General features: G+C 55.4%; 1 protein-coding gene across 14 annotated transcripts in view; it reads left to right on the forward strand.

Annotated features, from left to right (window-relative positions):
• Nucleotides 1-23,551, forward strand: part of DNM2 (dynamin 2) — an 89,053-nt gene that overhangs the window by 35,667 nt on the left and 29,835 nt on the right. For all 14 annotated transcript variants that reach the window (XM_053898499.1, XM_053898504.1, XM_053898492.1 and 11 more), the window contains 5 exons: nt 8,433-8,582; nt 9,916-10,119; nt 12,690-12,788; nt 18,499-18,659; nt 21,681-21,823. In XM_053898499.1, the coding sequence (XP_053754474.1) occupies nt 8,433-8,582; nt 9,916-10,119; nt 12,690-12,788; nt 18,499-18,659; nt 21,681-21,823 (757 nt within the window). The remainder of the gene's footprint in view (nt 1-8,432; nt 8,583-9,915; nt 10,120-12,689; nt 12,789-18,498; nt 18,660-21,680; nt 21,824-23,551) is intronic.

Below are 23,551 nucleotides of genomic sequence, written 5' to 3' on the forward strand. Positions count from 1 at the left end.
TCTAGAGTGACCCTGAGGTGGGGGTCCAGGGCGATGAACAGCAGAGGTGCCTGGGCTGGGTGGGAGGCGGGACACCCCACTAGCAGGAGGGAGGAAGCTGAGTGTAGTGTGGGACGTGCTGATTGGTAGAGGGCCCTCTAGGGGCTACGTGGGGCTGCACTGCTTCTAGAGAATAGACTTTTGTCCCGCTGACTCCCGAGAACAGGACTCCGGAGCCAGGCAGCTACCCCTTATTTCTGGGGCCTGGGGCAGGTGGCCTCTCTCTCTGTGTCTCAGCTTCCTCATCTGTAAAATGGGGGTGATAGTGGTACCCCCTTTGTGGCCCTGGCACCCCATGTGGCTTTGGTGTGCCTGCCGCCTCCTGTAGGGTCTGGGGTCCCACGATGTGACTCGGAGGCTGGGCCTCAGCCCTCCTTTCTGATGCCTGTGACATCCAGTGATGCTGGCTTCTGGTCCAGACTGCTCTTGGTGAGCCATTACTTGTAACTTTTTTTTTTTTTTTTAAAGTAAGCTCCATGCCCATTTTGGAGCCTAAACACCAGGGCTTGAATTCACAACCCTGAGGTCACGACCTGAGCTGAAATCAAGAGTCAGATGCTTAACCAACTGAGCCATGCAGGCACCCCAGACTTTTAATCTGCTTAGTTTAAAAATTACCTAAGACTGAATGGGGCACCTGGCTAGTACAGACAGTAGAGCATGTGATTCTTGATCTCAGGGTTGTACATTTGAGTCCCATGTTGGGCATAGAGATTACTTAAAAATAAAATCTTTAAAAAAAAAAAAAATTACCCTAAGACCACAGCCACCAGGAAGTTTGATGGCTCACGGGTGATCCCTGCTTCTCCTTGGGAAGAACCCCTGGCCTTGTAAACCCTGGGTGCTAGGGACTGTTCTGGTGTGGAATGTGGCCTCCTGAGCCTCCCTTCCCTTGACCTTGACTGTTGCTTCAGGGACCAGAGAGGGGGTGGCTCCCAGCTTCCTTTTTAAAGCTTTGTGACCCCGACAGGGCCTTGCTGAACTCTGGGACCTCACCTCCTCCTGCTCCCTAGCTGGAGCCACAATCCCCCTGCTCACTCACCCTCAAGATCGGCTCGTCCATTCACACTTCCACGCCTTTGCCCCCACAGCGCTCCCTCCCTGGAACATCGTGCCTCACCTTCCTTCTCCCCTTCCTCCTCCCCTGGGTGAGCCCCAGCCCCCCACCCCATCATTGCTCCCTCGGTTCATCCTCAGGTAGCCTCATCTCATTCCAATATTCTTAATGGTTTTTCTCCCCCAAAAGTCAGTGGCAGAAAGCACGGATCTGCTTTGTTGTGGGATTGTCAACAACCCTTTCTCCAGCACCTGTCCTCTGGGCCTGGCCCTGGCAGGGCCTTTTCTATAAAGCTGGTAGAGTCTGCAGCATTCGGGGCATGGCCTTGTGTCTTGATGAGGAAACAGGGCCAGGATGCCAACTGGGGCTGTCACTTTCTCCAGTACGTGGTGTGGGGTTTGCCACGTGTTCAGTGGACATTCACCGCATGGCTTACGATCAGCTCCGTTCTGACACTGTCTGCCTGGGGAGAGTGTCACATCCCACAGGATGGGGGGCTCAGTCCCACCAGACCGTCGTCCTCCGCCCCCACTGCCAGTCACAAGTCCGGGTTGTCACCTGTGCGTCTCGCCCCTGGCCGTAGATCTGAGTGAGGTTCCCACGACCCCCTCTTCAGGTTCGATTAATTTGCCAGAGCAGCTCACAGAGCTCGGGAAAACCGATCACTCACTGGATGGGTGGCTGGTGTGAAGGAGACAACCCAGGAAGAGCCCGACGGAAGGGATGCGCAGGGCAGTGTGGGGAAGGGCCGGGGCTTCCATGCCGTCTCCAGGCGCCCCTCTCCCGGCTCCTGCATGTGTTTACCAGCCGGGAAGCTCTCCGAAGCCCGTCCTTCGGGTTTTATTTTTATGGAGACTTCATTACGCAGGCACGATTGATTGAATCATTGGCCTTTGGTGATTGATTCATCCTGGAGCCCCTCCCCCCTCCCCCCCTCCCCCCTCTCCCCTCTCCGGAGTGGGGGGGTGGGTAGGGCGGGACTAAAAGCTCCAGCCTTCTGATCGCATAAATTGGTCTCCCTGGCACAGCCCCCTTCCTTAAGTGCTTTCCAAAACTCACCTCATTCAACTAATGTGTCGTTGAGAGGGGCTGGCTGTGAATGTTTAGACACCTTTATGACTCTTAATCACTTAGGACATTCCGAGGATTTTAGGAGCCCTGGTGTCAAAAATGGAGGGTGGAAATCCAAATGTGTATTTCTTACTGTAGATCACAGTAGCACGCCTTCCCAACGGCCGTGCGTCCTAGACTGGGAGGTCTTCACGACTTGTCTCAAATCCGAGGGAGCTTGAGGACCCAACAGCCTCGGGAGGTGCCACACGCTTTGCCTCTTTTTGGTTGGCTGAAGCCTCTGCACCGTCTGCCTCGGTTGGCTCCATCTGATCGCGTGGTACTCAGGCTCGCCCGAGTGCGTTCGAGTCCCCGAGTCGGTCCTCCTGACCCCGGGCCAGCATGCCTGTTGATGCCAGCTTTGGGGAAGGCAGACCCCATCTCCCACCATCAGGAGTCAGCCTGGCAGTTCCGCTCCTCCCTGGGTTGAGAATGGGGAAGGGACGGGCCAAGTCCCATGAATACCTGGGCAGGGCTCCTCCTTGCACCGCCCTCCTGAGACCCCGAGGCAGCCTCCCCTGACTGGCAGCTCAGCTAGTCCCCGTGGGCCTGGCGGTGTGGGATTTGATGTCGTAGCAGCCCCACACTTGGGTTCTGTGTTGTCTCATTTCCTTTGGGGAAACTGAGGGCACTGAGAGGAGGGCGAGGCTGGGAGGGGCTAGGCACGCCCATCTCTCTCTCCTGTCACCTTCCCACACGTCATGGTGCCTGATTCAGCCTTTCCAGGCTGGAGGGGCTGGGCTGAAGGCTGGGTTGCTCCGGCAGAACTTGGGCATTTCGCAGTCTGCCCGCGGGGTGGGGAGGGTGCCTTCTTCGGTCCTGTGGACCTCCTCCAGCTCCTTTAAAACAGGAGGGCCCTGGGGCGCCTGGGTGGCTCAGTCGGTTAAGAGTCCGACTTCAGCTCGGGTCATGATCTCACAGTTCGTGGGTTCGAGCCCCGCGTCGGGCTCTGTGCTGACAGCTCAGAGCCTGGAGCCTGTTTCAGATTCTGTGTCTCCGTCTTTCTCTCTCCTCCACTGCTCATGCTCTGTCTCTCTCTTCTCAAAAAAAAAAAAAAAAAATAAACGTTAAAAAATTTAAAAAAATAAATAAATAAAAATAAAACAGGAGGGCCCTAAGACCCCTCACGAAGCCAGGCCTGAGGGAACCGGGCCACTGTCATGGGGCTGCTTCCTTGGGCCCTGGGTGGTCTGATACCCAGAGGGTGGACACATGTACTCGTCATCTGCCTTCTAAGGGCTCTTCTTCTTTTTTTTTTTTAAATAAATTTTTTTAATTAAAAAAATTTTTTTAAGTTTATTTTGAAATGAGCCAGTGGGGGAAGGGACAGAGAGAGAGAGAGAGAGAGAGAGAGAGAGAGAGAGAATCCCAAGCGGGCTCTGCACTAGTGTCCGACACGGGGCTTGAACACACGAACCATGAGATCATGACCTGAGCTGAAGTTGGATGCTTAACCGACTGAGCCACCCAGGCGCCTCTTGAGGACACTTTCTTGAAGGGCCTGGGAGATGCCCAATGTGGGGATTGGCTGTTTAGCACAATGGGGACATACTTGGGACGGGGACATACTTGGGACTCGAGAGAGTGATGTCCTCCTAGGCTGTGGCACCTAATGATTTTTAATAGGTCCCTCAATAAGTTTTATTAGACAGCCACTAGGCACCAGGCACCGGGGGAGAGTGGTGACGGAAGCTAAGTGCTCACTTGCAGCTCCAGCCTTAGCAGGGGACACTTGAGCACGTGGTGTGTCGGTGCAAGGAGCGCCGTGGAAGAGAGGGCAAAGTGCCGGGGCATCTCCTGGGTCCCAGGTGGTCTGGGTTGGGCCTCCCGGAGGAGGTATTTAGAGCTGAGACCTGAAGGAGATGAGGGAACAAGTCCTGGAGGGAGGGCAGAGCCTCTTTCTAGAAAAAAGCCAGAAGTGCATTCACTGTCCCCACAGTTACGATGCTGGCGGGAAGCCCTGTGGTGGGAGAGGGTGGCTGGCGCCTCTGGGTCAGCAGCACGAGTGCTGGACAAGGGCCCAGGTTATTGCTTCACTCCTGGAGTGTTCCAGGCCCTGGGCCGGGTCCCTGGAACCCCCGGGGCTGCCCGTCCTCCCGAGGAAGGGCGTGGCTCTTGCAGGGTAGCAGTGGCGGGTGTGTGGCTGTCAGTGCTACAGCAGGGGACAGGGACCGGCGGGGACCGGACCTGGACTGGCCGGGTCATCTGTGCATGAGCAAGCGAGGGCTAGCAAGCATGGCAGCTGGGATGGGGGGCAGAGGTGCATGGCTTCTGGGGACGAGGGTGAGAGGGAGTCTCCAGTCATCCCAGACTCTGAGCTCAGCCTTAAGGCCTCTGACTTATTCTCTGAGACGGGATCATTAAAAAAATCATTAGCATTCTGGCAAGTACAGGGCAGTGGCGCCCCGGGCAAAGCCCTGCCCACCTGTTTCTCAGGGAGGCTGCCCCCCTCCCCTTCCCTCCTTCCCCAGATTGCCCTGGGCCCAGAGCATCCTCAGGGATGCTCTCTGCCCACCGCTGCCCTAGCCTGCCTCCATCATGGTGGGGCAGGCAGGGCAGGGCGGGGGGCTGGAGTCGTGTTACCTCCTCCAGGAGGGTCCCCACCCTCCAGATTCCGGTGTGTTGGGTCTCTTTTGAGTGTCTGGTGGCACCTGCCGTGACATGCTTGTGCAGCATCCATCGTCCCAGCTCAGGACTGGGCCTCTATGGTCAAGAAGAGCTTGGGAAGGAAGGAGGGAGGAAGAGAGAGAGAGAGAGGGAGGGACGCGAGGGAGGAGAAAACAGCAGGTGGCCTTGCCAGTGCCCCCGTCCCTGCCCAATCTCCCATATATACAGCTTGATGGCCTTGGAGTTGGGCCCCCTTATAGAGCTGAAGCAGGGACCATATTTTATTTATTATTTATTTTTATTTTTTAATGTTTTATTTATTTTTGGAGAGAGACACAGAGCATGAGCGGGGGAGGGGCAGAGAGAGGGAGACACACAGAATCCGAAGCAGGCTCCAGGCTCTGAACCCCCAGCACAGAGCCTGATGTGGGGCTGGAACTCAGGAACAACGAGATCGTGACCTAGGGCCTAAGTGGGACGGCCCAATCAAATGAGCCACCCAAGCACCCCAGGGACCATATTTATCTTTCTGGTAGTCATTCACTCACGCATACAAATTATTGAGCACTTCAGTAGGTATACTCAGAGGGAAGCCCAGGACACGGAGTGAATAGCGCAGATTCAGATCCCTGCCCTGTACGGTGGGCCCTTCTAATAGGGAGCCAGGAAAGGGACACAGGATGAGAAGGTCAGCGGTTGTTAGAAGGCAGCCATGTTTGGAGGGTCATAAGGCAGAGAAGGAGGAAAGAGATTGGAGAGGTTTGTCATCTTGGGTGGGGGCCAGAACAGACCTCCTGGAGAAGGTGACACTTGAACAGACCTGAAGGAGGTGAGGGAGGGAGCCTGCAGGAAGAGAGAAGAGCCAGTGCAAAGACCCTGAGGCAGAAGCCCAGAGTGGCTGGAGGAGAGTGAGTTGAAGTCAGAGCTGGGGATGTGGTTAGCTGGGAGCCATAGATGGTTCTGAGGAAATGAGGGCTGAGGTCCGGCTTTACGAGGGTCAGTGTTGTGGGGGAAATCAGGCTTGGAGGAAGCTTTTATTTTTTCCTTTTTTGGTGGAAGCTTTTTAATGTTAATATCAACCCTGGAATCCAGCACATGGTTCTAAAGTGACAAGGAGCCCAGTAAAGCGGGCTGTGAGGGGGATGAGCCCAGCAGGCTCCTGAAACTTCCTCTTGGTTTCTGCTGCCTGTTGGCTTCCTGGGGAAGAAGCTATGGTTTTCAGGGCGCCTGGGCGGCTCAGTCGGTTGTGTCTGACTTCAGCTCGGGTCATGATCTCGCCGTCCGTGAGTTCGGGCCCCGCGTCGGGCTCTGTGCTGACAGCTCGGAGCCTGGAGCCTGCTTCGGATTCTGTCTCCCTCTGTCTCTGCCCCTCCCCCGCTCACGCTCTGTCTCTCTGTCTCTGAAAAAATGAATAATCAACCTTAAAAAAAAAAAAAGAAGCTATGGTTTTCTGGCACCGTCTGCACATCCTGCCGATGAAGGAGTTGGTAGAAGGGGAGGCTGCCCCTGGACTCTAGGGGCCATAGCCGGCAGGTCCTGGTCCCATAAACACAATCCCAGGGTGACCTGGCCCTGACTGGGGAGGAGGCCCAAGATGCAGGATGAAGTGTCAGGTGGCATGGAGTTTAGGAAGGCTTCCCGGGAGAGGCAACAGGCCCTGGAGGAGGTGGACCAGGGCCTGGAAGAGCAGGGTGCACAGGGGAGAGGGCCTGTGTCCCGGCCCCCAGTCCCTTCCCTGTGGCTGTGCTCCTGCAAGGGGGGTCGTTTCCGGTGGGTGCCGAGCCCAGGGCCTTGAGCCGGATGAGAACTGAGGTATGCTGTGGGGGGTTGGGGGACTGTGCCATTTCTGGTGGCCGCTGCCGGAAGAGCAGTCAAGCGTTTCCTCTGGTCCCTGTGGAGGGCTAGAGCGTGACTGTCCTTGGGAACTGGGTCGGCTGATGGGGGCGGGGCAGGGGCTGTGACTAGACCCTCCAGCAAGTGTCCTCATGGCCCCTGTTCCCCAGGGCCAGCGCCCATGGTGGAGGTGGTGCTCGGTGATCCGAGCCCACAGAGTCCCCCTGCCCTGAAGCAGAGAGGTTAACAGCCTGCCGGTGGCCTCACAAAGGCCACGTGACTTGAGAGCCACCACCTGGAGACAGATTCTCTGAACTCCAAATCCCAGCCCCCCCACCGAGCTTGGGCCAAGTCACTTCACCTCTCTGGGCCTCCGTTTTCACATCTGTGGAACGGGCATCATGCAGATGCCTGCCTAAGGTATTCGCTCTCGAGGGGCACAGGGGACCACACGCAGGGCTTGGCTAGAGCCAGCAGGGGCCGAATGTCGGCCACGGTTTATTAGGTCACGGAGGTGGGGTGGCGACCCCCTTTGTGCTCATTTCTTTCTGCCTTGTGTCTGGGGAGAGATTCTAGACCTGCCCGGTTTTCTCTCGTCGTGGGGCTCCGCCCCCATCCTTTGTACCGATCCTTCGCAGCGGACGGTATGTCTGTGCTGCGATGTGTGTAGCCACGTCTCCTGCTGACCTGCTGACCGTGGAGGCGATCTCTAGTTCTCCTCTTGGCCTGTCCGTCGCAGTCCGGTTCTTTGGGCTGTTTGCCGGCGTGATTTCCTTCCATCTCTTCGGCGTCACTGCAGAGCCACGGTCTCTGAGCCTGCAGGCCGCCCCCAGCCCAACATTTACTATGAAAATACGCACATCGGGAAAAGTCGAGGAATTGTACAGCGAACGCCTGTAGGCTCAGTACCTACACCTTAGGATGAACACATTTTATTCTTGCCTTATCCCGTGTCTGATGGGACCGCCGCTAACTGGTAGTCCCTTCCTTGTGGCCCCGCACCTCGGCATCAGTATGGCTTGTAGGTACCCTGGGCTCGCAAGGCATGAAGAGGCCTCCTGTGTCCACATGAGACCCTGCCCAGAAAGCGGTTCTCCTGAGCGGTTCACGTCTAGGTGGGGGACCCTGTGAACAGCCAGATGAGGAGAGACAGTGAGATGGGCTTTGGTGAGGCCACAGTGGTGTCTCCCTCTCCATACTGTGCCACATGCCTTGGGGAGGAAGGACAGATGGGTCCCATGGATGTGCGTCTGGGCTCTTGGCAAGCTGGAGAGTGCTGGCAGCTTCGACCCCTCTAGGACGGTGGCTTCTCTTTGACCCACAGCAAGGGAGGTTCTAACATCATGACTCTGGACCCAGTCTCACGTCTAACAGCGGAGCGGAAGCTTCATCACATGGGCACCCCCCGCGGTCTGGTGACGCATGCCGGCATTTCCTCTTCTGTTCATCAAAAAATCACAGATGCTGGTTACACCCACCTGTTGGTTTTTTCGTTTTGTTTTTCTTGGAGTTTGTCACGTCCCCCAGGGACAGAATCTTCACTGGTTTTGTTCCTTGAGGAACTCAAGGTCTGGTGGGAGACTCGGCCTGTAGAAGCGGCCCCCCCCCCCCCCGCCCAGTACTCACTGCGAGAACGACTCTGTTGTTCCCCAAATTCCTGGAGCACCTGTGACCAATGCCACGCTTTCCCTGCTTGATGAGACACCTGTCCCAGAAGGCCATCTGCCCCCTACCCACAGCAAGACTGCTGCTCCCTCCCATTTTGAACTTCCTTCTTCTTTTTCAGAATATGCCGAGTTTTTGCACTGTAAGTCCAAAAAGTTTACAGACTTTGATGAAGTCCGACAGGAGATCGAAGCGGAGACCGACAGGGTCACGGGGACCAACAAAGGCATCTCCCCAGTGCCCATCAACCTGCGGGTCTACTCGCCACACGGTAGGCAACACAGGCACAGACGCTCTGGGGCAGAGGGAAGTCGGGTCCAAAGCACCCTGATGAAAAATATAACCCCTTCCATGTTTCTTCACGCGCACACAGCCCTCTTGATCTCTGTCTTCCCACTTTTTTGTTTATGTTTATTTTGAGAGAGAGAGACAGAAAGAGCATGAGTGGAGGAGGGGCAGAGAGAGAGGGAGACACAATCCGAAGCAGGTTCCAGGCTCCAGGCTCTGAGCTAGCTGTCAGCACAGAGCCTGATGTGGGGCTCGAACTCACGAACCGTGAGATCATGACCTGAGCTGAAGTCAGCCACTTACTTACATGACTGAGCCACCCAGGTACCCCTGTTTTCCCACTTTTGACAGGGACATGGTTTCGAGGGATCAGTCTCAGCTGGGAAGATGGTTGGGGGTGGTGGTGACTGGGGCAAATTGGAGCCGTGCGCTCCTGGGAAAAGGGTGGCCGCACTGTGGCTTCCAGGAGATGGGGGCCACAGAATGACTCCAGCCCAGGGGAGCCGGGGCTTCTGGAGCTTGCAGAGGAGCCAGAAAGCCAGTCTTCCCTGCAAAATGTTCTGAGTTTAAAAACTCTGCCGCCATGTACGACTGCCCTGGGGCATGGATTTCTAACTCTGATGGCATTTGGGGAATATTCCAGCAGACTCTTAACTCCTCAGTATGAGTTCTTTGAGAGGAGTTTTTACATTTACTTATTTTTGGATAAATGATGCCTGTACATGGCTCAAAAATGACAAAAGCATGTGTAGCGAAATCCCTCCCCGCCCTCAGTATTACAAATAGATGTTATGTTTTAATGCCTAAGTGAATAATTATGAATATGTATGCGTGTGTATCACACGTGTGTCTTTTACCACTTTTACTCAAATTGTAGCATAATATAAACTTCCACTTTTTTGTGCGGATACATCTCCCGAGGGTGTCTCTTACCCTCTTATCAGGGTAGCATCTTCTTGTTTTTTATGGTAAACGTTGGTAAACAACAGCCTTTGGTCATGGCTGAATTGATGGGCTGGAATTTATTTAGCCACTGAGAGCAATTCCAGCAAATGTCCCAATTTAAAACTGTATCACTACACTAGAGAGAGAGGCCGTCTGGAGGAGGGGTTCCTGGAAGAGGACCTACCTACCGGATCCGAGGGTGTAATCTGGTTGGAGGACAGGAGGGATTCTGTGGCTCGATCCCCCCCCCCCCCCGCCCCCCGCCCCCCCCCCCCCCCCCCAGCATTTGGAGAAGCGGGCTGGGTAGCTGTGGGGCTGTGCGAGCCTCCCCTCCTCTGTCTGATGACCTTCCCCTCTGGCTTCCCTATCAGTGTTGAACCTGACCCTCATCGACCTCCCGGGTATCACCAAGGTGCCCGTGGGGGACCAGCCCCCAGATATCGAGTACCAGATCAAGGACATGATCCTGCAGTTCATCAGCCGGGAGAGCAGTCTCATCCTCGCCGTCACCCCTGCCAACATGGACCTGGCCAACTCAGATGCCCTCAAGCTGGCCAAGGAGGTCGACCCCCAAGGTAACCGCTGAGCCCTACACCGGAAGTTCCCCTGCTGGGTGCCTGCGAGCATGGCAACTTGCCCCGCATCCTTGATTCCAAGTTGTTGGTATTCCCTTTGGCACATGACCCCTAGGAAAAGGCCCTTCTGGGATACAGCATCTCCCGTCGGGGCCAACAGTGCTAGAGGGCTGCCCCCTGGGAGCTCTTGGGTGGCATTTGGGCATTTCTCCGAGGCTTGGTCCCCTCTGTCAAAATGGCACCAGCGATCCTAATGTGTAGCACTACTGAGTGCTGAGAGGATTGGAGAGTCCCTGTAACTGCTCAGGGGCCAGGTGGGGTGGGGGAGGGGGTATGAGGGTGATGAGCTAATGAAGCCCAGTGGGGCGATAGGGAGCAGCGGGGACTGTGGCATCTGTTGCCCAGGGCATTCCAGGTCAGACATTTCCATTTATTAAGTACATGTCCGTTAAGTACCTGCTCTGTGCCGGGCTCTGCTTTGGCCTTGGAAACCCTACAGGGGACAGAATGGACAGGGTCCCTGCCACTGGGGAGTTGACATTCCAGTGGGGGAGACAGAAGACAGCAAGGAAAGAAGCAAGTGGGACAGTTTCAGCCAGAAGTGGGCACCCAGAGGAAAATCAGGCCGTTTGAGAGTAGCTGGGATGGGAGGGGGGTCAGAGGCCTCTGAAGATGAGAGGTTTCAGGCAAGACCAGAATGATGAACGACAGAAAGAGGCAGAACCCAGGAAAATGGACAGCGATGCCAGCTAGGCTAGGCACGATTTGAGCCTGGGGTGCCCAGGACACGACGCCAGTGTGGCCGGGGCAGAGCAAACCGAAGGGAGGACAGGTGGGGCAAGGGTGGGGTGGGACAGACCTTCCGTGGCATTGGTGGCTGCCGTGGGCAGCTGGGTGTGCCCTGAGCGTGTTGAAGGTTGTGTGGAGTGGGACACACACTCAAATACATTTTGGAAAATGCCCTCCGACTGCCTCATTCCGTGGTTTGGAGGGAGTCGGGGACCAGGGAGGAGCTGGGGAAGGACAGGCTCTGGGGCTCCACTGTCTGGTTTCCAGCCCTGCTCAGGCCTGAGGGCGGCCGGGGAGGGCAGGCAGCTGACGGCCCTTTCGTGCACTGGAGTGGGAGCTCCTCAGAGTTGAGGGCTACGTGCTGAGACTCTTGGTCCCGCGAAGGACGTGCTGTGTCCCCGTGGTCGTCCTGGGCAGGCACGCTCTCCCGGGAGAGGCCGCCCCTGCCCCCGGCCCTCCACGGCTTCCCTGTGCCCCGACTCCGGTCCCACGGAACGGAGTGTGGTTGTGACACATACCGCGGAGGCTTGACCGGGCAGTGAGAGAGTAGGGACGGGTACAGTTATGTGTCACTTGTGACCTTGATGCTGGCGTTCTTCCTTGAAGAGAGCATTTTTCTGGCTTCGAAAGTATTCATAATTCATCACCGTTACCAACATGTCCACACTGTAAAATCTAGAACCTGAAAAGTGACCGCTCCCCTCCCGCCGCAGAGACACCAATGGCCACGGTTGGTAAATAACCTTTCAGAGTTTCTTCTTCCGTGGATACTCACGTTTTAAAAAACGGGGTGGTCTTTCCTGATTTTTTCCGTAACGTGTGTGCATGTTTCTCTGGTCTCATAGGGACACGTCTACGTGGCATCCACCGAATGGGCCACTCTTGCCCATTCTTTGTTCTTGAGCATTTGGGTCATTTCTGGTCTTTCATAAACAATCCTCCGGTGAAATCCGACATTTCCAATAGAGTCAGTGGGAGCCCCAGTCACATCCCTCTGCTGCACTCTGTCCGCCTCCCCCGTCCCTCCCTGGCAAGCCTTGTGGGTGTTCACGGCTGTGGCTGCTTTGCCCTCCAGAAAGGTGATGCCGGCTCAGAGGCTCAGAGGTTCACACTGCCGCATGTGAACGGGCAGGGGCCCCAGGGAGCGGACGGCTGTGCTTCGCTGCCCCCCTCGGCACCCTCCGGAGGTCTCTCTGGGCCTCCCGCGCGTCACACGTGCACACGTCCACGTCCACACACGCACTAGCACGGAGAAGATCCTTCCGCGCCAGCAGGGGCACTGATCTGTAGGCGTGTAGCTTTGCTAGGAGGGTTCCCTTGTCTAGGTGACCCGGAGACAGGAGGAATTCGATGGGGGTGGTTCCCAGAGTGGAATTTTGGCCTTCAGGTGAAAGGTAACCCTAGAAACAGTCGCCGTGGGTTTGCGTATCATGTTGGGACTTGGCAGGTGACTCGGCACAGCATGGAGACTGACCTGGGATTTGGGTTTCCGTGAGGTTTCCCCGGCACTACAGCAGCAAGACGCTGTCGCAGATCATGGGAATGACCGTGACGGTGGCCAGTATTTACTGATAGAACATGTGTCACAAGCCACGTTGATCTTCATGGACACCCCACTGGGATCGGTGTGGCTGTTGTCTTCTCTTGACATGAGGGAAACTGGGGTCCAGGCAGGGGACGTTATGGCTCGTCCCAGGTCTCACAGCCTAGAAGTGGGGACCCCCAGGCTGCCAGCCCGGACTCCTTTCTCACGGCGACCTCTGACCTCTGGGCTCTTTCAGGCCTGCGGACCATTGGCGTCATCACCAAGCTCGACCTGATGGATGAAGGCACTGACGCCAGGGACGTCCTGGAAAACAAGTTGCTCCCCTTGAGAAGAGGTGCGGCTGGGCAGGGAGCCGGGGGCCAAGGGGCGGAGCGGCTGGATGTATGTTCCGGTGCTATTTGTTTTTGTCCTTATCGTTACCGAAACCTGGGCAGATGCCAGGAAGTACGCACAGATAAACACTCAGCATTGCCTGCTTCCCCAGCGCCCAGAGTAACTGCTTTTCCATTTCAGTACAAACCCTTCTGTCTTCACGCCTCCATGTACATATCTTTTTCCTCTGACGTGTATACGTTCACTTTTAACACCTGCTCACTTGGGGGACGTAAACAAGCCTACGGGAAAAGAAAACCAAAGTCATCCACAGCCCGGCCTCTCCCACTAGTTCTTACTTTGTGGCTCTCCTCCCAAAAAGTTCCTCAGGATTCATAATTTCTTTTTTTTTTAAATATTTTTTTCAACGTTTTTTTATTTATTTTTGGGACAGAGAGAGACAGAGCATGAACGGGGAGGGGCAGAGAGAGAGGGAGACACAGAATCGGAAACAGGCTCCAGGCTCCGAGCCATCAGCCCAGAGCCCGACGCGGGGCTCGAACTCACGGACCGCGAGATCGTGACCTGGCTGAAGTCGGACGCTTAACCGACTGCGCCACCCAGGCGCCCCAGGATTCATAATTTCTATTAATTTTCATGCTTGCTTTCTGAGCACTTTTTTAACCTTTTTTTTTTAATGGTTTTTTTTTTTTTTTTTTTTTTTTTGACGTTTTTTAATTTATTTTTGAGACAGAGAGAGACAGAGCATGAGCAGGGGAGGGGCAGAGAGAGAGGGAAACACAGAATCTGAAACAGGCTCCAGGCTCTGAGCCGTCAGCACAGAGCCCGACGCGGGGCTCGAACTCACGGACTGCAAGATCATGACCTGAGCCGAAGTCGGACGCTTAACCGACCAAGCCACCCAGGCGCCCCTAAATGTTTATTTTTGAGAAAGAGAGAGAGAGAGAATGGAGGAGGGGCAGAGAGAGAGGGAGACACAGAATCCAAAGCAGGCTCCAGGCTCTGAGCTGTTAGCACAGAGCCCGACATGGGGTTTGAACCCACAAACCATGAGATCATGACCTGAGCCGATGTCGGATGCCCGACCGACTGAGCCACCCGGGTGCCCCTATTAGGAATAGTTTTCTAAAGGAAATTTTATTTTATTATTATTTTTTTAAATTTGTTTTTAATGTTTATTTTTGAGAGAGAGAGAGAGTGAGAGAGACAGAGCATGAACCAGGGGAGGAGCAGAGAGAGAGGGAGACACAGAATCCGAAGCAGGCTCCAGTCTCCGAGCTGTCAGCACAGAGCCTGACGTGGGGCTCAAACTCAACAGACTACGAGATCATGACCCGAACCGAAGTCGGGCTCTTAACCGACTGAGCCACCCAGACGCCCCTTATTATTATTTTTTAGAAAGAATATGAACGGGGGAGAAGGGCAGAGAGGGAGAGAGAGAAAGAGAGAGAGAATCTCAAGCAAGCTCCACACTCAGGGTGGACTTTATCCCAAGACCCTGAGATCATGACCTGAGCCAAAATCAAGAGCCAGACGCTCAACCGACTGAGCCACCCAGGTGCCCTTATTATGAACATTTTTAAAAACCTTCTCGAAAGTAGGGAGAGAAGTACGAGGAGCCCCCATGGACCCAGCCTCGGTGGTTACCAACACGGCTAATTTCGATCTCTGAATGTCCCCTGATTTGCTTGCTGGGAGGATTATGAAGCAAATCCTTGGCATCCTATCATTTTACACACAAATACCTGAGTTCTGGTCAAACAGCTCCCCCACCAGCCCCTTTGTGTCTCCTGTGCTGTTTTTTGTTTTTGTTTTTGTTTTTGTTTTGTTTTTGTGGATGTAAGAAACCAGATCATGTTCCACACTTGGGATTGGGCCAGTTGTAGTTCCCTATAAACTGGTAATTAAATCGAGATGGAGGCCTGATAAGGTTTGGGTTTACGATCAAGTTCAGATCTTCTGACAGGAGCAGCCTAAATATTTTTATTTTCAAAAAATGAGAATAGCCAGGTCACCTGGCTGGCTCAGTCAGTTAAGCGTTTGACTTGATTTTGTCTCGGGTCATGATTGTATGGTTTGCGAGATGGAACCCTGCCTCGGGCTCTGCACTGACACCGAAGAGCCTGCTTGGGATCCTCACCCTCCCTCTCTCCGCCCCTCCCCTGCTCAGGTATGCTTGTGAGCGCGCTCTCTCTCTCTCTCTCTCTCTCTCTCTCTCTCTCTCTCAAACAAACAAACTTATTAAGTGTCTCTTATGTACCCAGTGCTCTTCATGTACACCAGCCCATTGAATCCTGGTAACAGTCCCAACAAGGTGGCTCTGTTCCCACCCCCATTTTATAGATGAATAAACTGAGGCACAGAGAAGCTAAATCCCTTGCTCCCGCTCTCAAAAACTAGGAAGTGACAGAGCTGCTCTTGAATGCCAGCTCTCCAGTGTCATGCCACTTTGCGACCTACTTTTCCATTTCACTTAGCAGAAGAGCAGGGCATTTCCCCGTGACAGGCGACTGTCAAGGGTCCTTCCTCAAAGCGACTTCCGAGGGTCCAGTGGAATCCATTCTAGGAGGATGTGTGGGCTGTTACTCAATCCCTGTTTGTTAGGTTATTCCTGTTTTTCACTGCGGCATGTTGTTGAGTGTCCATCTAGGCTTTTAGTTGGTGGTGGTGTTTGGTTATATATATATTTTTTTAATGTTTATGTGTTTTTGGGAGAGAGCATGAGCCGGGGAGGGACAGAGAGAGAGGGGGACACAGAATCCGAAGCAGGCTCCAGGCTCTGAGCTGTCAGCACAAAGCCCGACACGGGGTTCGAACTCACACACCGTGAGATCGTGACCTGAGCCGAAGTCGGATGCTTAACGGACTGAGCCACCCAGGTGCCCCAATATTTATTTATTTTTGACAGAGAGAGAGAGACAGTGCGTGCACTAGAGGGGGAGGGGCAGAAAGAGAACGGGGCAGAGGATCTGAAACAGGCTCCGTGCTGACAGCAGAGAGCCCGATGCGGGGCTTGAACCTATGAACCGTGAAATCATGACCTGAACTGGAGTCAGACACTTAACAACTGAGCCACCCAGGTGCCGCTAAGCGGTTGTTTTCTTAATTGCTTCCGTCTTGTGCCCCATTCCTTCCCTCCGGGATCTGCTGTCAGCTGTAGGCACCTAGGGGCATGTTGGTGTTGCCAGGACCATGTAGATCTTTTCTTTTGCCCCTAGGCATTCCCTCTTCCATGTCTGGGATAGGCATGGGGAAAACCTGGTTTCCACCTGCCCCCAGCCCTGCTGAGACATTGAGTGATGAGAGGGGCCCCCAGGGGAGGCTGGAACGTGGTCAGGGCAGAACCCAAACACCCATTTAGCTGCCAGGATCCCGAGCTGAAGAGTGAGTCACTGTTGGAGGCTTAGGAAGGAAGGATTGGTGCTGAAGCCCGAAGAGGACCCCACGTGTCCTCACACCCTCTGCCATCCCTCCCCCAGCCCCCTGACCGCGTGCTCATTCTGCACACACTAGGCCTAAATCTTGGTCCCCGAAGGATGCTACCTGGGCTCAGCATTGCCGCTGGGGGGGCCAGGTGACACAGACCTCCTCAGCTTCCTTCCTCCCCACTCACTGCTGTCTGCATCTGCCCTCTGCCTTCCTGTCTGTGTCCAAGAAGGTGAGCCCTTCCTCTCCCGGCTCTGTCTGCCTGCTCCCGACTTGTACCCGCAGCCTCCCTCCCTCGGTGTTCCCCTCTTGTCCCGTGGCCTTTCGAGTCTCTCGAGCTGCCACCTTCTCCTTGGCTTCCCAAAGACTCAGAACTCTCGCACCTTCGGGAACCAAAATCCAAGCCAGGCCACTGTCTCTTCTCCGTGCGGTTGGCATGTTTGCTGTCGTGTGGATGATCGCGAGCTTGGGCTTCCCACAGGTCTGGGTTCACCCTCTTGATTCTCCGGCTGCCCCACTCCGTGACCTCCCCTTGGTCACTTCCGCTCATCTGTAAAATGGACATAGTGACATACGCGGACAGGATGAAAAGTAATTGGGCCTGCACGAGACTGGGCGGGAATAAGGGCAGGCAGGCAGGCACCACTCCCCTCCCCCCAAGGGAGACCGTCAACACCTGCTGCTAAGCAGGGGGGGATGTACGTATGTGTGCACCTGTCCCCAGTCCACCTCTCCAACTCTGGTTATGTCAGCAGTCGTGAATGACAGTCCCCGCGTCTGCTTTGTTGAGCACCTACCATGGGTCAGCCACGAGGCTGAGTTCTTAGTGTCCTGTGACATCCACTCACCCACCCTGCTGGTGTGCTGAGTGCCTCGCGTCCCCACGCGGGGACCCGAGACTGTTCTGGCTTTTTGAACACCATCCCCTTTCTCTTCATGTCCGAACGTGGCAGATCTTCTCTTCATGCTAGCATCTTTGTGGTACATATTGTTTCCCATGTGTGTTTCCCATGTGTGAAGAATTCCGAAATGGTACTGAAAGCCGCCTGTGAAGGAAGGTCTCCCAGCCCTTCCTCCATGTCCCATTTCTCACGTGGTCACGGTTACCATTTTCTTTGTGTCTTGGCTCAGAAAATTTTAACCCAAATATAGTCATCTCTGAAAACCACCCGTGTTCTCTTCCAGTTTCATGGTGTGTGTATAGATCTGTGATCCCTTGAGGATTAGGTTCGGTAGGCACCCAGCTTGGGTTTTTGCGTGTCTTTTTTTAATGTGTTTTTTTTTTTGTTTTTTTTTTTTTGAGAAAAAGCACATACGTGTGCACGAGCTGAGGAGGAAGAGAGAGAGAATCCCAAGGAGGCTCCATGCTGTCAGCGTAGAGCCCAGCACGGGGCTCATACCCGCAAACTGTGACCTGAGCCAAAATCAAAAGTTGGACGCTTAACCGATTGAGTCACCCAGGCGCCCCCACAACTAACTTTGTTCCTTTGCTGGCCGTGGCCGTTGAGTGATCCACCTTCCTCCCGTTGGCTCTGAGGAATTAGCCATTAGTTCCCACCTGCCCTTCATGTGGTTTTGGACTTTTTTCTTTTCTGTTCCATTCATCTCTCCAGGCGTACATGCCCCAATGTACCCAACCTTTTCAAACGTAACAGGTTTTAATACCAGGCAAGATGAGGTATTCCTAACTTGGCCTTATTTTTGAAGTGGTTTTCTTACTTGTCTTTATTAAAAAAAAAAAAAAAAAAATTTTTTTTTTTTTTTTTTAGTGTTTATTTACTTTTGAGAGAGAGAGAGAGAGAGAGCATGAGCAGGGGAGGGGCAGAGAGACGAGGAGACACAGAATCCGAAACAGGCTCCAGGCTCTGAGCTGTCAGCACAGAGCCCGGCGCGGGGCTCAAACTCACGGACCGCGAGATCATGACCTGAGCCGAAATCGGATGCTTAACTGACTGAGCCACCCAGGCGCCCCTTCTCGCTTGTCTTTAAAACACAGTTTGTGGGTTTCGTCTTCTCCAAAGCTTTTCTCCGTCCCCCGCCTCACATCAGGCCGGGCGTCACCCCTCTCCTGCAGATACTTCTGTTGCTTTCCAGGACCGCACTCTGCGTTTGTGTTCTCCCAGTTTCTGAGTAATGAGTGGGGCTTGTGGCCCAGTCCGCGAGTGACCTGTGGGACAGGGTCCCTGTCTGTGCCTGCACCTGGCCCAGCCCCGTTCCTGGTCCGCGGTGGGCATCCCGGGCACCTCGGCTCACCTGGCACGGCCCCTGCCCCTCTCCTCCCGCAGGCTACATCGGCGTGGTGAACCGCAGCCAGAAGGACATTGAGGGCAAGAAGGACATCCGCACGGCACTGGCGGCCGAGAGGAAGTTCTTCCTCTCCCACCCAGCCTACCGGCACATGGCTGACCGCATGGGCACCCCACACCTGCAGAAGACCCTGAACCAGGTACAGCCGGGATTTTGTGCAGGTGCCGTCCACAGTGATGCTGGCCTCGGTCTAGAGCCGGCGCGCGTTTTAGCAAAATGAGTTCAGTCCACATCTGATTCGGGGCCTGGTGGAGAGTGGGTATGCAGTAAGCGGGTCGTGGCACTGTTCCTGTCACGGTTACTGTTCCTGTTATTTTAATTACCGTTGTAATGATCTAGTCACGTACCCAGAAGTTTGCGTACGTTACAAACGCCTGGCCGGCACTGAGGCAGGGTGGCCAGGAGTGCTGGACGGGACCTCGTCGGGAGCGCTGTAGAGCCTGACCTTCTTGGGTCCGAAGCCCACCCCAGTCTCTGACTGGGTGGCCCAGCCTCTCTGAGCCTCTGGCGTCCCTTCGTCAGTTGGGAACCATCACCGTCCCTGCCCCCCCAGGGCTGCGGCGTCCGCTAAGTGCTCAGTGCGTGCGTTGCGTGAAACACAGCAGGTACCAGGTGCTGGCCGCTCTATTGCATTTTCTACCGCTCTCTTGTTTTTCTACACGGAATGCATTCATAGGGTTTATGAACAACGCAGGTATCGATACACGTGCGGCGAGGTGCCCCCTTCTGCCCCTTCCTTCCACCTCCGGGGCCCCACAGTTGGTACTGCCTGCGTTTCTTTCTGTCCATAGAAGCGAAAAGGACTTCCCAGAATCACTGCTCTCCCTTTCTTACCGTAAATGACGCCATGCGCCCCCCACCCTCCCCCCGCCCCTTGCTTTTGAGGATTTTTTTGCTCAGCAGTATCTCCTGGAGTGCTGGCTGTGCAGAAAAGAACCCTTCCTCACTCCTTTTCGCAGCTGCATACTGGTCTCTGAATGCAGTCTGTTCAGCCGTCTCTTTGGAGACTGACTCCATCTTCTCGTCTTCCTGGTGCATAGAGGCCGCCGCTAGTAACATGTTAATGACCTCATCTTGTGCCCCTGTCGATTTCTCTGGAGAGGAAAGTCCCTGATGGGGGATTGCGGAGTCTCACTGTCACAGACGCTGCTGCCTGTCCTCAGGGTCTGTCCTGGTTTGCCCATCCAGGGTGGCGAGACCTTCCCCTTTGAGACTTTGTGGCAGCTTCCTGGAAGGTGGGAAGGCATCAGAGCAACAGTGAATCGTTTCTTCGCGTATGCAGTGGTGACACAAGAGCAGGGCTCTGTCCTCGGGGAAGACATTTTTCTAATGGGGGGGGGGGGCGGGGAACAGATTCGGAACAAGTCACCAGATGAATGCACAATCAGGTATTAGGTAGCAGCCGGGCCACGAAAAGCTGGTGCAGGACAGGAAGGCAGAGAAGGCAGCTCAGGGGCAAAGAGGAAAGTGCCCTGTGGGAGGGGCCCTCCAGGAAAGGAAGCAGTGGGCCTGGGCAGAGGGCTGTGGGAGAGGAAAGGAAGTAAAACCCCCTTGCAGGTGGCAGGGGCCTCCTGTGGGAGCCGGCACGGGGCCCGGCTGACCTCCTGGGATGCGGCTCTGCATCGGGGCACTTCTTGGGAGCTGTGGCCCCCCTGTCCCCTGTTTTCCCTGTGAACGAAACGGGGCCGCTCTCGTGCTCTAAGACGCGATCGGACACCAGAGGGAAGGTCTGCGGGGCGTGTGGCTCAGATCCCCACCCCAGAAGGCATGCAGGCCCCACAGGGGGTCTGGGACACTGCCCCTGGCCACAGAGGGTGTCAGAGGGACTGTCAGAATCCTGCCACAGAGTGTGCTGAGCTGGAGCCTCAGGCTCCCTCACACCTTTTTTCAAGCTTGAGGGATACTCTAAATTCTTGTCTGGTGTAGGACAGATGACGGCAAAATGCTTCTTTCCGCTTTTAGCGTACTAGCTGCTTTTATGGCTTTTTGTTTTGTTCCCTCCCTCTCTGTCTGTCTTTTCTCTCTTTTATTATAGTTAAGAGAAAAAAAAAAAAGTCCCACAGCCCAAATATAGTGAATATCTCATTTCTTCCCATCTGGTGGTGGGTCCCTTCCTGGGAGTTGGCCAGTGTCACCACTAAGTGGGCTTCCTTCTAGAGACACTCAGGGCCTGGAGAGGCCACTGTGTCTGTGTCTTCCTCCCCTCCCTCCCCACTCCCCCTCCTCCTTCCTGTCCCTCCTCCCTCCTCCCTCCCCTTCCTCCCTGTCCTTCTCCAGCTCCCTCCTCTCCCTCCTCCCACCTCCCTGCTCCTCCCTGTCCCTCTCCCCCTCCCCTTTCCCTCCCCTCCCCCTCCCCCCCTCCCCCCTTCTTTGCCTTCCCTTCCCTTTGTTTCTTTTGACACCTGAGCAACCTTGTATTTGTGTGCCGTGTACCATTCCCCCTTACTTTTTCTCTCCCCACCCATCCTGAGGCTCGTTCTCTAACCTCATCTGCCGTGCCGCTTCCTTTTACAATTTGCGACTGCTTAAATCCACGTGATTCGGAAGCAGAACAGGAGAGAAGGGGCCGCAGAGGTGTCCCCTTCCCACCCGCCTGCCCCACTCCGGCCTTTCTTCCACATTTGTTTCCTGTGATGCTTCCTTCTCTCTGTCCACGCGACTAAAAATATGTTCTTACTTTCTCCCTGTCTTTCACAGAAGGGAGCACACATCCTGCGTCCGTTCTGTGCCTTCCCTGGGGAGCTGTTTCTGCCTTAGGCTTTGGGGCCTGTTCCTGTGTCTGTACAGCTGCCCGTTGTCCTGGGGCCCGCTGGCCAGTCCTCCAGGACGTGGGTCCACTGGCGGCCCCCTGGGCCTCTCCCCGGAGCACCCGTGGGAGGCTGTTCTGGGTCAGCACGCGGTGTGCCGTGTGGCCCGGAAACCCTGGTTATCTGCCCGGCGCAGGCCCAGGGGGCTGCTCACGGCGTCCCGCTGCTGGGGGCGGCACGTGTCCCCTCTCCTGGTCCCGTGCACGGGTGTGACTCCTGTTGCTTCCTCTCGAGGCCGGGGGGTGCGCCGGGCGCAGGGGGCCATCTCGTCCTCAGCCCCCTGCCAGTGCAACAGGCCTGCCCCTTCCCAGCATCCTGCCTGTGCTGACCTCTGGCCTCTCTCTGTCCCATAGCAACTGACCAACCACATCCGGGAGTCCCTGCCAGCCCTGCGGAGCAAGCTGCAGAGCCAGCTGCTGTCCCTGGAGAAGGAGGTGGAGGAGTACAAGAACTTCCGGCCCGATGACCCCACTCGCAAAACCAAAGCCTTGCTGCAGTACGTGTCTCCCACCCTCTGCCTGGCTCGCCGGGGCCTCTGGCCGGCCGCGGGGTCCTGGGTCTGGGCTGGGTGCCGATCCTCATCCATCCGTCCACCCATCCATTCACTTAGCAGACATCCTTGGGGAGCCTCCTGTGTGCCAGGCCCTGTCCTGAGCACTGGAGCCGCCACAGTGGGTGGGGCAGCCAGCCAGCCCTGCCCCCACATGCTCAGAAAGCAGGGAGGGAAGGGATGGGACCGAAAATGAGTAAAGAAGAAAACGAATAGTGTGTTAAATGGTGAAATATTATTGTCGGGAAGAGGCTGGGGTGCCAGGATGGGCGTGGGGTTGCCATTTAAAATAGAGTGGTCTAGGGGCGCCTGGGTGGCTCAGTCGGTTGAGCGTCCGACTTCGGCTAGGGTCATGATCTCACGGTTCATGAGTTCAAGCCCCACATCGGGCTCTGTGCTGACAGCTCGGAGCCTGGAGCTCACTTCGGATTCTGTGTCTCCTTCTCTCTCTGCCCCTCCCCTGCTCATGCTCTGTCTCTCTCTCTGTCTCAAAAATAAATAAAACATTAAAAAAATTTTTTTTTTTTTTTTAAATAGAATGGTCTAGAGGGCCGCCCTGAGACAGTGAGAGTCAGGCAAAGACCTAAAGAGGTCAGGGGTGGGGCCTGGAGGTGCAAAGGTCCTGAGGCAGGACAGCACCCTGCAGTGTTGGAGGAAGCTATGTGGCAGAACAGAACGAGTGAGAGGAGAGTGTGAAGGAGGGGTAGAGTGGAGGAGGGGAGAGCAGGGAAGGGACAGAGCAGAGAGCATTCAGGTCTTTGTGGGCCACAGGGAGGAATCAGACTTTTGCTGTCAGGTGGGAGCCAGGGAGGGTTCTGAGCATAGGAGGGACGGCCTGATTCAGGTGTTGACAGGCGCCCTCTGGTGGCTGTGGGGAGGACAGACATGGGGGAACAGGGTTGGGAGCCTGGCCCTGTGCCAGCTTTTTATGCTCTGTCTCTTGGAATTCTCACCCTGACCCTGAGCGGATGCCCACTGGCCCAGCTCAGAGCTGATGGGGACTCTTTGAAGCCACCCAGCTGTGAGGTGGGGTGAGGGTTGGTGTGCCCCACAATACCAGGTTCTCTCTCGAGGCTTCTCCTGCCTCCGTACTCCCGGTTTCTGGCCTGCAAGGAACCCTGGGCGCTTAGTTAGAGTGGGATCCAGAAATTCCCTGGCAGCTCATGAGGCAGAGGGTCCCACACGTATGACTCCTCCCACAGACACACCAGAGGAACACCACCCATAGTGGCCACATCCAAACCCTGATGTCCCCCCATCCTCTGCCACGCAGCACTGCATGGTGGGTTCAGGGGTGAGAATGCTTTGATGCTCAGACTTAACACTGTTCATCTCTTGGGGGACAAAAGCTTCTTGGGATCTGAGACACCCTGCGCCTGCCCCCCTGCCAGGTGTTCGGGGAGAACCCATTCATCAGCGGCCAGGCCCGTCCTCTCACCGGCACCAGCCGGACTCGCCCACGAGAACTGGACATCTCTTCACCAGCAAACTGGGCTTGGGCCAGTAGAGGCCAGTAGAGGTCGGTCCCTTGACCACAGTAGCTCCTGTTCAGGGCAGACTGTGCGCAGTACTGGAGATCAAGAGTTTTGGGGGCGGGAATGATTAAGACGGATGGTGCCAGAGGCTGGGAAAGCAACTAGAAATGCTAAGGAAAACCAAACACTAATAAATACT

This window comes from Panthera pardus, unplaced genomic scaffold (assembly GCF_024362965.1).
Source record: "Panthera pardus isolate Hobbes unplaced genomic scaffold, ASM2436296v1 HiC_scaffold_8, whole genome shotgun sequence".
Lineage (NCBI taxonomy): Eukaryota > Metazoa > Chordata > Mammalia > Carnivora > Felidae > Panthera > Panthera pardus.